The sequence below is a fragment of the Temnothorax americanus genome, unplaced genomic scaffold, assembly GCF_048541705.1.
Source record: "Temnothorax americanus isolate GAGA-0224 unplaced genomic scaffold, ASM4854170v1 Scaffold25, whole genome shotgun sequence".
NCBI classification, from domain to species: Eukaryota; Metazoa; Arthropoda; class Insecta; order Hymenoptera; family Formicidae; genus Temnothorax; species Temnothorax americanus.
Genome location: NW_027509391.1, coordinates 184494 through 199282, shown reverse-complemented (window position 1 = coordinate 199282; position 14789 = coordinate 184494). Strand labels below are relative to the sequence as shown.

Genomic DNA, 14789 nt, shown 5'->3' with positions numbered 1-14789 from the left:
TAGTTTTCTGCGTTTTCGGGCGCGATTAAGCAAATGTCTCTTCTCATTTGAGTAATACTCGCGTAATTAGAACGCACGTGACCTATAACTAACCGCGCGTCGATCGAGCCACTATTAACCACATTATAACTACAATTAACTTTTGAGTTATTTGCCATTTATTGTCTACTCTTGCTATATCGAAAGACAAAAACTATTCTTATATGACCAAATTCTACAAATTTGGAATATTAACGGATACAATTAATTATTTTACTACATAAAATGAAGAAATGGCCAATAACTACACAAGCACAACTAGCAGTGGAAACATCTTAAATAAGATCTTTTTTCAAATTATAATCATATATTTTGTTTTAAAAATAATTGCAATTATTAAAACGATTAATTCAAGATGTTTCCGCTGTTTATATTGTACATCCATCTTTTATCCTGCATATCCTACCTTTTCTTTTAAGCGCGTACTTAATTTTTATACTTTCAAAGCGTTTTAGGCGCGCATCCAAGCTTCAATAAGTATACCAACATTCTTTCTCACCGAGAACTTAATTAATCTCTGCCTCGTTATTAACAGCAGTTGATTTTCAGATTCAAATTAAATTATTGATTCAACGGATGAATTTAAATTTTGCATAGAATTTTCTAAACTATCCGGTATTTTATTGTCAGATAATCATCTGCTATAATTATCTGCTAATATTTACTAAAATCGCCCTATCCTGCATTTTTTATAGTAGACACAAGGACGCGGATTGGTAATTGATTTGATGTTGAAAATGAATGTTTATCTTTCTTTCTTTTTCTCATTTGTAAGTACGGTGATAAATGACACACATTCGTAAATTGGAAATCGAAGCTTTAAAATTTTCGATCTCGTGTTCATCATGGTGGTACATCGCTTACGGGGTACTGGTTGGTATCATGTTCTAACTATGTTGTTCCGTTTTCCTTTTCTCACATTTGCCCAACGTACACACGTCTAGTCTATTCCTCGTGCGTATCCTAGTTCTTAAGATCACTTAACTTTGCGAAACTTTTGTACTATCGTTTCTAAAGGGGATTACTTGATTTTGCTTGTTTTCTGTGTTTCTTTTCTCTGGATTTTTATCGTTTAACTGTTTCACTTATCACGCGTGTACATCGCTACATCTTCGTATATATACGCTCACACGTGTATATGTATATACGTATTTTTCTCTTTACATACATATTTCTGTCCATGTGCGCGCGCGCGCGCGTGTATGTTTACGTAATAAGCAATCACGCACATACGCCACTTACGTTTTAGAATGAAAGACCACGTAGCAAAACGCGAAGTACTGCCGCACATTCACGTAAAGCGTGTCATGCACCGTTTACACGTACGCATACCTTACGTGATCTTTGGATCTTTACGTTGGACTTTTGTAACTCGGAAAAATATAAGCCATAGGAAAATCAAGTGACCTCCGATGTCAAGACGCGTGCCGAGACCATGCGGGACACGCAGATAGAATGCCGACATTCTTTTTTTTTATAATACGTACTAGTTTCTGTTTATTATTATTTCATTGAATTTCATTTTTTTACCAGTTGTTTCATTTATAAATTTTTCTTTGCTGTACCCCTTATTCCTTCACACCCTTGCCATTTCCAACGATCGCCTGTGCTACTTTATCTCTGCCACTATCACATCTTCCTATCGCTGTCTTCATCGTTATCGTATTTCGACCCTCTTGCGATCATCGTCGTCTACGTCGTCCACGTCGTGTCACCGGGATCGTCACCATTTCGTTCGTCATTCATCATCTCTGATCGTGACTTTTTCGTGTTCTGCGTTCCTCTTCCTACTCAACGTCTCCTTCACCGAAACTATCATGACCTAACCATCCTTATTCCGTCCCTCTCGCTCGTTCGACGTGTTAACGCTCTTGATTTGCATTCACGATTTCGCGCGTGGTCAGATCCACCGAGAGAAAATCAAATCCTTGCAAAGTAAAATCCAAGCGCGCACCGAGAGGTCTAAGTTACTCGTGCAACGAGGCACACCAGACTTGGAGCCCTTGGACCCATGACAATAGAGATCTATCCCCGCTGAACGAGTTCGGCTCTCGTTGTCGTTATCTTAGCTTAGCTTCATGAATAGAAGTTACGCTCGTCTATCTTCAGTTTAATCCTTACTCGCTACTATCGATGAATAACGACAACGATAGCTGTCGCGTGTCAAATTGCAAAACTTGATCGAAGGCAACATTAACGATAAAGGCGAGATAGAAAAAATATTAAGTGAAATCCGTTCTCGTCTTCGTCGTCGACGTTCTTCAATAAAATCGATAAAACGACTTTGTTTTTAGTACCACGTAACTTTTCTAAGTGTAAGTTTTTATCGAGCACTGATTTTCTAATAGATATCTCTAAGATTATGGACGCGATTACGTTACCATGTATGACCGCGCGTCTTTTGTCCTAAATATCTGTGCTTAAATAGCCGTATGATGTGACTGAGTAAGGAAAATAAAAGGTCCGTTTAACTGTCAATCGGTATTCGAGTACATTCATTCACGAAACCCACTCATTTTATTTACATACACAGAGAGAGGTTTTTCGATGTATTCTAATGCGACCTGCTCAAGCGAAACCTTGGCTTTAAAAATGATACCGCCCCCCCCATCCCACAATGAATGTAAAGAGATTCCTTAAAATTGACATAGTGTATGTATTCCATTGTTGTGCCTTGGCTGACCTTCCGTGGTGGATAAAGCAGAGCCTGCAACAACGGATGGAGGATTGGAAGGAACGCAGCAAGACACTGGTGGATCAGATACATGCGGTGGATCCATACTACGTACCCACCAGCGAGTACCGGTTCATAGGCCAAGTCTCGTACGCCGATATCGCAGCAGGACGTACCAATAGTCCGAGCTCGAGAAACTGTAGCCCGTATAGACACCAACGAGAAGCCACTCCTCCTACCATAACCGCGCAAGTATTACGACCTGCGGTTATGCGAGCTCAAAAGTTGACCGTGGAATATCCTCCTTCGTTAGACGAGGCACAAGTCTCAAAAATGCAAACTCAGGAAAACAACGCGAACTTGAACAAATCAAAATCGCAACTGCGAGCCGAGACACGCATGCAGACGACGGACAATCAAGGCACAATCGAGGTGGAAGAATGTCAGCAAGATATACCTGAAGTTATTGTCGAATCATCTGTGCCACGTCGAGGACGATCGCTTACGCGCAAGACAAACTCATCTAGGGTGAGAGACCCTAAAACGATGGTGGATCAGGAGGGAGAAATCGACAGGTGTGATAATTCTCGTCCTGGCGCAAATTCCAAGCAAGAAACGCAAAAGGAGCCCGCGAGGGACACTTTAGCACCGTGTGAAGAACGAAAAAGACGTTCGCCCAGTCCTATGTGGGTTCCCGGCTCTACCTCTTATGCCGACATTCTTCGCGGATATATGCAGACGACGCAGGTTAACACCGCTCCTGCACAATCACCCAGGCAAAAGATGGTTTCTTTATCGGGAGAATCTCGACGCGGTCGGGCCGAAGTTCATCGCGCGGAACAAGTCACCGTAGATACTGTCGCAAACATCGACAAATTTCAACAAGTCACAGAGGTTCAGCAAGTTATACCGACGCAAGAGATACAGGTGGAAAACGTGCGAGTCGCAGAGACTTACTGTCAACCCACTGAAATTTCCACGGAGAAAGCAGAAGATCAAAGCTACGCTGAGTCTGAGCCGACTAATTGGGCCGACGAGGCCCTACAGGATTACAATGTACTGCAACATGTGAAACCTTACGAGAACGTGCCAAGACAGCCGCAACCGACGGAGATCTACAACTATATAATACCGGAGACGATGCCAGAACTGGTAGGTTTCATCGGGTCTCATCTCGGAACATATCCAATGAGTTCGTATGTTTACGCGCCGTCCGGTCATCATCAGCAAGTGCAACAACTCGATACAATGAATTTGAATCCTTATAACAATGATTCTTTAGCTTACGCGCCAGAACATTACGTCGCGCAAACCACATATCTTTCGGCATCGGACATTTATCAGCAGACCCCGATGCAGCAGCCTGTTAGTGATATGAGACACGCAACTACGATGTTGACAGAAAAGCCTATTGAGGTGGGAGTAGTTAAACAACCTGAGGTTTCTAAAGACACAATTGCGACTGAATGTATCGATAAGCCTGAACAGCAAAAATCTATAAATGTCTCAAATGTAGAAAATTCCACAACGAACGAAACAGAAGGAAAAAATATGTCATCGTTGAATAATATGGAGACCAAAGGGCAAGCTTTTTCGTACGCGCAAATACTTTCGCATGGACTCGGTCCGCGTGTTACCTCGACACGAATTGTGAATGAATCACCAGCCGCAAATTATCCCAGTAAAGAGCGTTCTAATTCACCAAAAGAGTCACTTGAGTTATCATCTCATGAATTATCGCCGTTGCAGGAATTAAAATTCGAGCAAGATCCGCAATCATTCGCGGTTACATCTGAACAATCTAGACAATCTAAAGAGAACGATTGGGACACGATGAAGAAACGAGAGGTCAAAAAGAGACAACAGCAATCGAACGATAAAGCCAAACAAACGGATGAGAGACAATCTCGAAAGCCTATCAATAAACCGAAGGAGAAACAAAAGAAAGAAAAATTAAGTCCGCCGAAACAGTTGAAAACGCAAGACGAACCCGTTCCCGATAAAATCATCGATAGTCCAGCACAAAAAGAGGAAAAACCGATGCAGCAAGAAGAGCCAGCAATCGATTTAGTAGACACGAATTCATCACAAGAAAAGAAACGTAGACAAAAGAAAAAGAAAGTAGATAAATCAGTAGAAGATGAAATTGACAAAGCACTTAAAGAAATCGAGGACATGGATAAACAGAAAACAAGATCTCAAAAAGACAAGCCTAAAGAGCAAAACAAAGAACAAAACAACAAACTTCGAGATTCCATTAATGAGGTGGAAAAATATAAAGATGAAGCTGACACGAAACAAAGCAAATCCAGTGAAAAATTCAAGAAATCAGGAAAATCTAAAGAAGCAACAAGGGTAAAAGAAACCATGTCTATGGAACATGCCACATTGCCAAGTCAAATTAAAGCGTGCGATCAAAGTATTTTAAAAGATAACGCGGAAGATAAAGAAAGTACGAAAGATGCGAAAGTTTTGGATTCCAAAAATGAACAAGAAGTCCGAAAAGATATTTCCAAGGAAACGTTGGAAAATCAGTTTGAAATTGACAACAACATTATTAATTCTGACAAACCCGACGCTACAATGAAATGTAAGAATAAAACTGACAAAAATATAAAGGCCAAGGAACGAAGCAGAGAAACTTCAGAGAATAAAATCCAGGATCAATCGGATGTTTTAAATGTTTTAAGTAATAAGAAAAGGGATAAAATAGATACCGTCGACGAAAATGTAACAGAGGTTGTCAAATTATCAGCCACTCAAAAGATCGAATCTGAAAATACAAATGAAAAGACAAATACAAAGATTGAAGATACAAGAAAGCATAAAGATGTTTTAAAAAAAGAAAAGAACAAGGCAAAGTCAAAAGAGCTAAAGCTGGAAGCTGAAGACAGTAACATAAATCGAGAAAAGCTCGAAATTAATATTGAAAAAATAGTCGAAGATAAATCTCTGGAATCAACCAAACCACTGATTGAAATAAAAGAGTTTGATTCAAAGACGGTCGATGTTACAAAAATCACTAGTGATATAAGCGAAAACACGAAAAGTAAAACCAATTCTCGAAAGAGAGATAAAGCCTCTAAAAGTAAAATAAAATCTGAAGTCGCAACCGATACATCATCGATAATTATGACAAGCAAAGTTTTGGATGAGATTAAAATAAATTTAAATGATAAAGAAAAATATGACGTTCCAAAATCAGAACAAATGCCCGAAGCTAAAACTGCAAAAGCAACAGCAGTAGTTGAGGAACATCCAAAAGAAATCGTATTAGAACCTGAATTAAAAGCGAAAAGCTTCACGAGAAAAAATTTAGAGACCACGGATAAAATTAATGAAAAAGAAGCTGTTAATAGTAATACAATGATTGAGAAAACTGAAAAACGAGAAGTAGAGAAATATCAGACAAAAACAACGAAACAGAAAAAATCCGAAAAAGCAAAGTCTAATGTTCAAGATAAAAGTAAAAGAAAAGAAGATAATATTGAAACAGCACAGTTTGTCGAAAATAAATTTGACGGAAAGGAAGATGAGCCCGATATCGAATCTCTAATTGCATCTACGATAGAAACTGTCGTTCAAGAACAATCTACGGAAAAATCGAATTTGGCTGAACATGTATCACTGTCCAATAACAGCTGTTTTGTTCAATCAAAAACGGACGAAAATAACCACGGCGTTAAAATAGACGAGGGAGAAGATATAGCATTCAGCCAAGTTAATAAATGCGCGCCAGAAACTGTTCCTAAAAGTAAGAAAAAGGGCAGATCAAAAAACAAGGCTGTCGCTCAATCTACTGCATTGATACATGACATAAAATCTATAGAAAACTCTAAATTAAAAGATGTGATTGGGACCACAGCATCTGCAATTGTAGAGCTAGTTACATCGTTAAACGAAGAAGTATCTCGCAACGAAACTATGAAACTTACTAAAGATGATGCTACGTCAGGAGCAGCCTCAAATTTCACCGAAAACTCTACACCAGTACCGGAAACAGATTTAACTATTTCCACGACATCTGAAAATGTTGAAACTATCTCTACTATAGAAACACTTTCTAAAGAATCTGAGATTTCTTCGGAAATAAATAACACCGCTATGGACATGAAAGAAAAATATGAGACTATTAAAAACGGAAAACTCGATTATCATCAAGAAGCAATTATTAAAAACGAAGATATTAAAACTGATATCAATAAAGATTCTTTAATAAAAGAACAGGATATTAAAAAATCAAAAGATGTGCTACCTAAGGAAAAGACATCGAAACGCACAAAGAAAAAAGGCCTATCTCCTAAGCACACAATTGAGCAAACGAAACAGTCTTCTTCCTTTTACGATAAGTTCCAAGAAGAAATCGTTTTCAAGGATGATTTAACAAAGAGAGAAGAAACTTCGAAGCTTATAACTAGTACTAATGAAGAAAAGTTTAACAAAAATCTACCTTTTCTCGCGAAAATTGATAATATTGATATCGAAAAGACTCAAGAATCATCGAAAAAGAATGAAGCTGAAACTGAATTTGATTCTAAAGCTTCGAGCGATTCGGTCGATGGAGCTCAAGTACGTGAAAAACACTTGGATGAAATACATAATAATAATTTGGAATCGGAACAACTGCCTTCGACAGGGAAGGCTTTGATTATAGAGAAAACGGTTACTACCGTAACGACCACCACCAGCGTTCCAGGATCGGTAAAGGTCAAGCCACCCGATGTCAAGTCCGTTAAGTCGGTAGAGATCATAGAAAACATACCCCTTCCCAAAATCGTAGGTTCCAAAGTTACCGAATTGATCACTTTGCGCCCTGAAACCGTAGAGGCTAGTCTTACCACTACTTACGCTAGGGTACCAAATGATTCTCTCATTAGTAGTTATTCGGTGCAATCGGATCAGGCAGCGATTTCTCAAAAAGTAGGTTTAACTTCCGCGAATTCCACCGAGAACATCATGGTAGTCGACGATAGCCTATTTGGTAGCGATAGAAGGATTTGTCCGGGCACTTCAGAGAATCGCGATATGTCAAATAAGTCCCCGCCGTTGACCACTGCACCGGAGGAGAGGAAAGGAGAACTTACTGCTCAATTAGATGATAACATGGAAGGATTGGGAGATCAATTAAAGGTAAAAGTTCCTGAAGAGAAACACGAGAACAATAATATGAAAAAAGAAAACACTATTATTTCACAAAATGACAATATTATAGAAAGTCAAAATATTGATAATTCTGTGAAAAATGATAACATTGTATTAAGTGATAAAACTAGTCAAGCTGATTCAAATATTCTAACTGAGGAGCAGGATAAACGCATAGATGGAAATGTCGAAACAATAGCCAAGGATGTTAAAGAAGCAGCAGATGAAAAAATAAAATTAAAATGTGAAAGCGAATGCACGATCAGCAAAATAAAGAGCGAAGAAATGTCCGAAAGTATGAAAACAAAAAAGCAAATAGTGCCTGAATATTTATTAGAGCTTATTAAACCTTATGCCATGGATCGCCATGCTTACAATCATGCAGAAAGTAATTTTTATCGCTATTTCAAAGTCATCAAAATGGAAAAAGAACCACAACCGCTTACTGTTACAGTTCGAAGACCAGAGAGCGTAGAGAGAATTGTACAAGAATCGGTGATGAAACCGGCGATTAAACCAGCGATTAAACCAGCAAGTCAAGAAATGCATGAAGTCAATGACAGAAGACATGCTCTTATCATAGAGGCGCCAAAGTATCCGATCACCAGTTTTTACGAATTTGAGTCGCAATGGATTAAAATAAAATCCACCCCTGAAAAATCTCTATCTGTTTCTTCAGACGATTCTGAAACATCTATAAAAACTGCAATAGGGAGAGAGAAACAAATTATTGAAGAGAAGAAAGCAGTAAATACGGTGTCTGATTTTACAAAAGATACAACTACGATTAATGTAGAGAAATTTAAAACATTCGAAACAAATAATGATAAAGATAAGAAACCGAGAGATTTACAGCAATCTGTACACTTGGTTTCCGACGATTCCTGGATGAGTATTTTGGATGAGCCAATAATGATTGAGGACGATTTTGATGATACATTTAAGCCAGAAGAAAATTTAATTAATGAAAGGACAAATAAAGAACTGATAGATGTCAAAAATCAAGATCAACCATTCACAGAATCGGTTGAAGAAATTGAGAAACCGGCTATAACATTAATTAGCACATCTGCTAATAATGTGCCATTTGATGTAATAGATTCAATTAATACTACTAGCGATTCAATATCACAGGCAATTACAGAATTAAATGTCTCTGTTGAACCATCCACGGAAAAAATCAATGATAATCAATTAGCAGATGCTGGAGCAATAACAGATACAAATATACAAGCAGACGAAACTGTTATAAAAAATAATGTTGACGCCGAGCAAAAAATGTTGGAAATTAAAACACCAACAAAGATATCATCTGTACACTTAGAATCTGATGATGCTTGGATGGCTCTTCTTGAAGAAGAAATAATAATTGACGATGATTTTGACGAGCTGGAAACAGAAACAGTAAAAGACGACCAAATTGGAAAAAGGGAAAAAAGAATTGAAAAGAAAGGAACAAAAAATAAACAACAGGAAAAAGAAATCGAAAAGAAAAAATCAATTGAAAAACAAGAAGAAAAAATTAAAGAAGAAACGATGATTGTAAAACCAGGGGAAAAAATTGGGGAGATAAAAGTAATCGAGAAGCATGAAAAGGAAATTGAAACAAAAGAACCAAAGACTGAAGTTCTAAATAATAAACCTTTAACGGAAATTGCTGTAAAAGATGAGTATCATACTAGCATGAAAGATATTCAAAATGAAACTTTATACACGGATGAAAAGCAAAGCGACAGAACAAAAAATCAACCGAAGAAAAAGAAAGAATCAAAACATGCTAAAGGCACGAAAACTAAAGATCAAGCGAAAACTAAAACTGTAAAGCAGCAAAGCGATATAGAAATTAAAACAGATACCGTTGAAGGTGATTTATCACCGTTACAAAGTAATTTAGAAGAACATAAAATATTGAAAAACGAAACTGATTCTAAAATAAAAGAAGCAGAAAAATCTTTGATAGCGGACGGACAAGCTGAATTGCATACAGATAATGCAAAATCAAAACTTCTTTCAAACGAATCTGTATCAAAACCAAAATCACAAGATATGATTGACGAAGAGAAGCCGAAACGTGAAGAACGTAAGCTAAAATCTGATAAGAAATCCAAGAAACAAAACAAAAAATCTGAGATTACCCCTAAAGAGAAATTAGCAACGGCAAAACGTGAGAGTAACATAAAGAATGATGACAATATTGTTCTCTCTAAGACGACAGAAATCGAATCAGATATACTTGAAACATCACCGATTGTGCAAAAACAACAGGAGTCAAAGGATGACGTGCCTAAATACGATAATCGATTAAATCCGAATGCAAAATCGTGGGCAGCCATAGTTGGTACAAGAGATACAACAGAGCCAACTGTTATTTCTGTTGTTTCGAAAGACGAGTCTTTGAATGTTCAAAAATCCGCTGTTATCCATCAAGATACAAGCGATAGTATTATGAATATTGTAAAACAACCACAAGCGTCGATTGTGCACGATTTATGCGAAATTCCATCAAAAGAAGAAATATTCACGATGCACTCACCTTCGTTAGAAAATCAGATAGATAAAAATGTCGTCGAAGAATTGAAGACAACAATGGTGGATGAAATTGTCAAACCAATCGCGGAAAAGTCCACCGTACCGTCGAAACAGCTTAAAGAAGGCAACAAATCTTACGCGCAAGTCACAGCCTCTTCCCGAAGAATTTCTCCTCAGACTTCTCAAGAAGAAACGTATTCAGTCAAACCTATTCCATTAAAAATTGGTCATTTAGCGATTAATGTAAAAACATCGGACGAAGTGCGCGAAGATTTTAGTACAGAGAATACAGAGAAATTACAAAGTTCATTAGAACAGGGTAACAAACAGGTAGATGAAATTATAGTACAGCAATCTTCTGATCACCAAACGGTTACTGGAAACCTCACTTCTCAAGAAGAATCTATTCCTTGGGTAGAAGAAGTGGAAAAAGAAACATTGACCATCTCTGTCAATTCTATCAATATGACAGATGACGAAGCCCACGCAAAACATACGGAAAATACATGGGCCGCAATAGTTGGTAAAAAATCTGTAGAATCGTCAGAAATTAATGATATTCCTAATCTCGAACAAAATCTTGCTAAATCAGAACAGATTATGGAACAATCTCCGACGCAGGTCCAGATTTATGTGGAGGAGGCCTCTAAACAAGAGCCTATAAAGAATTTAGTTCAGGTGGATGAACAAGGATTTATAGAATTTGTTAATCGGAAGGAATTACGCTCCAGACGTTCCAGATCGCGTTCTCGAAGTGCTAGGCGAGAGACTAACAGACACGCAATTGTAGAAACCTCAAATTCGATCAGCAACAAAGAACCTAAAACACTAAATATAAAATCTGAAAACAACGAAAATGTTAAAGCTAAGACTGAGCAGCCTGTACACGAGGATGAAAAGAAAGCAGTTGACGAGAATGGCGAATTGGCAAAGATTATTAAAGAAGAAAATGCCAAACCATCTAAACAAGCACATGCATCTAAGAGCACAGATAGAGACAAGCAGAAAAATGACTCGAATGAACGAAGCAATGAAAGCGAGATGCAGTTCGCAGCAAATGAAATTCATAATATTGAGAGTAAAATTATTCAAGAAATCAAACCCGAACTAGACGTAACATTTAAAGGTAAAAAGAATAAATCAAAGAAGAATAAGTCTGGTAAAGATTACGTCAAACAGCAGGCCGAAGTTAATGAACAAAAAGAATTACAACATATCGAAAAGCCGAAAGAGGATAAAAAATCTATCAATAAGAACGAAATAGAACATGATAAGATCCAATTAGAAAATATCGAAGATCGATCAATAAAAGAAACGCAGTTAATTAAAGATACAGAACATTCGCAAGAGAATAAATGTAAAGATGTGAAAGCACTTTCGATTATAGATCAAGACAATGCTACGAAATCTAAGAAAAATAAAAATAAAAAAGGAAAATTTGTCATTGAGCAACTAATTGAAAATACCTCTGATATTGACAAAAAGACAGTTATGGTTGTAGATTTGGAAGAGAAAATAGAATCACCAATAGAGTCAAAATTAGACGACGGAGTAAAAATAAAACTCGAAGAAGCAATTACTGCAAATATATGTAATATACGTACGTATTCAGAAAACGAAGAAACTACAGCAGAGATAATTAACGAACAAGAAAATATTAAGCAGGTTATAAGTATTGAAACTACAGAACAAGAGGGCACTGAACTGAAGCTGATAGACGAATCAAAAAACGCAGAGGCATGTAAAGAGTCTTATTTAGAAGAAGAAAAAAATGTAACGGGAGAAGAGGGAATTCCTAAACTCACAAAAGCGGAAAAACGAAAACAAAAGAAAAAAGCGAAAGTTGCCCAAAGCAAGTCTACCGATTTATCTGACAATACAAATATCGTCGAAAATATTAAAGAAACGGTTGAAATAACAGAAGAAACCATAAATACTGCATCATCGAAAGATAAAATAAATAATGCATTTGTATTAAAAAAGAATGATGAACCGATGATACAGTCTGTACAAATAGAAGAAACTGAAAAACCTTTGGAGAAATCCGAAGCTATAATTGAAAATGAAACCTTACTTCCACAAATAACTCCGATAAAAGACAAGCAAAAAGTCAAAAGCAAGTCCAAATCGAAGAAAGAAAAACGGCAACAAGATGATAAAACCAAATCTAAAAATTTTACAACGATTACAGCTGACTCTAAAGAAATCGAAACTCTACCTACTGCAGAAAACACCGAGATTATAAATTTGTCTAAAGACATATCCGTATGCGATATTACGCAGACTAAGAAAGAAAATGTCAAAGATCACGTATTAGACGATGAACTGACTTTACAATCTCCAAAGAATATAATTGACAGGAACGATTTCCCTGTTACCATAGAAACAATTAAGCAAGAAGACATTAAAGAATCAAAATCACTTGTGTCTCAAACAGGAAAAGAAGTAGAAGAAGAATCAATTAAAATTAAAGAATCGCTGCCATCTGAAAAGAATAAACAAAAACAGAAATCTTCGAAGAAACAGAATACTGAAGATAAAAAAGAATGTCAGGAACAAAAGGATGCGATAAAATCCCCGAAAGAAGATGCTATTAGTATTATAGATAAAACTGCATCGATTGCAACTGAAATGATTCATGTAACTAGCAAAGAAACAGGCCTCGAAATAGAACCTAGCGTTTATTTTACAGAGAAAGAAGAAAACAATATTGTTTCAAACGAATTTGCAAAAAAAGTGGAAGTATCTATTAACGAAAAAGAAGAAGGAATAAAAAATAAATATGAAATAAATGAAAAACAAGTAGAAACAAATGATGCTGCAAAATTAACAATAAATTCAGAGAAGATAGAAATAAATAAACAGATTATCGATCAAAAAGAAAATATCTCCGCTGATAACGTTACTTTGACAGAAAAAACTGAGTTACCTCAAACAGAAGAATCGCACCCTAAATCTGATGATATTTCGAAACTGTACGATATTACAGTTAATAACGATATCATAAAAATTGAATCGATATTGATATCAGATAAAACAAACAATTCTGCCGATGAAATCGAAATGGATACGTCCGTTCCAATGAATCATGTTTCCAAGCAAATAGAGTCACCGTGTGACTCGATAAATGCAGTTATAAAACATTCTCCACAGTCAGATAAATTATCTTCAACTGTGCGACAATCCTTTGAAGACAAGGACAAATTAAAGCGTATCGCAAGCATCGAACAAGAGACCTCTGATCTTTCGATCGAGCGCGAGCGTCCGAAATCCAAAGTACAATTCTATATAGCGGACGAAATCTTAGTTTTGAATCCTGACCGACGAAAGTATGTTCCATCGACGTCCTTCCTGCAGGAACAACCTATAACCGACTTGTGTAGCTCGTTCTTGTCTATTGACGATGGTTTTTGGCCTGATAAACGACTCTACCATGAAGCCGAGCGTGATCATTTTGAGAGCTTAGCCTTGCATACGAAAAAGAGTCTCTCACACGATAACAAACATGAGTTCGACGATCATCATCGTCCCCGAGATCGCGACGATGACAATTCGGGTGGCGGTGGCGGCAGTGGTAGGTCACGAGATTCTCGTGGAAACTCGTATTCCCTTTTGGGCGCACCCCAGACGGAGCGTATGATAGCCGATCTACCCGGTGGCATGTGTAGCTGGAGCGACTATAGCACTTATCTATCGAGCGAGAGCGAGCAGACACTGGATCACAGTCTACCACTCGGCACGATCGAGGATCCAACGTTTGATTCGGGTTTATCTTTGGATTACTCGTTGCCGAGTGATGTCCAGTCATCATCTCCTGAGTTCCTCTCGTCATTTCCTCCCTCCCATAATCCGCAGACCGAATCGCGCATGGAGTCTCTTACAGACGCCGAAGTAACCCCGAGGAAATATCCTATTGTCTCTTCTTCGAATAGCTTCCAAAGTCCTAATCATCCTAGCACTTGCACCAAGTCGTCGACCTTTGCCCATCTTCGTCCACAATCCAAACTGCATTTAGGTAATGAGATGAGAGAGGGATCCGTGCAACGGTGCAGCCTGAACGGGGAGGTGGAGAGAGAGACGGCTAAAGGCGAAGCTGAAAGAAGGATACGCAGGATCCAGGTGCGATCACCGTCACGGCCAGTGCTCGGTCTTGTTCTAGTCAAATTTGAACCAAGTCCGCTGCCATATGTATATATACATGCATATGTATATATACTTGTTGTATTTAGTTATCTGGATTGTCTACCACTGGTTTCTCGCTCTCTCTGTCTCTCATTTTGTAAAACGACTACGTTTTCTTTTTCTTGTTCAATACTGAGTCCAATGTGTGCGATTTTCTTGTGTTGTCGATTATAGCCCATGCATTCATGAATATATCGTTGTTGTTGCTCTTCCTGCTATTGCT

At 37.6% G+C, this 14789-nt stretch overlaps 1 protein-coding gene and 1 long non-coding RNA gene across 16 annotated transcripts in view; one reads left to right on the top strand and one right to left on the bottom strand.

Annotated features, from left to right (window-relative positions):
• The window catches only part of LOC143899097 (uncharacterized), a 111858-nt gene that overhangs the window by 57984 nt on the left and 39085 nt on the right, over nt 1-14789 (bottom strand). The gene's annotated exons all lie outside the window — the stretch shown is intronic.
• Msp300 (Muscle-specific protein 300 kDa) overlaps nt 1-14789 on the top strand; it is a 94542-nt gene that overhangs the window by 50818 nt on the left and 28935 nt on the right. For 8 of the 11 annotated variants that reach the window (XM_077409084.1, XM_077409087.1, XM_077409080.1 and 5 more), the window contains one exon: nt 2744-14503. The exons of 1 other annotated variant lie outside the window; for it this stretch is intronic. In XM_077409084.1, coding sequence (XP_077265210.1) covers nt 2744-14503 — 11760 coding nt within the window. Of the gene's footprint in view, nt 1-1943; nt 2518-2743; nt 14504-14789 lie in introns of those variants that run through there. 2 more of the 11 variants (XM_077409088.1, XM_077409086.1) reach the window with 1 other exon arrangement.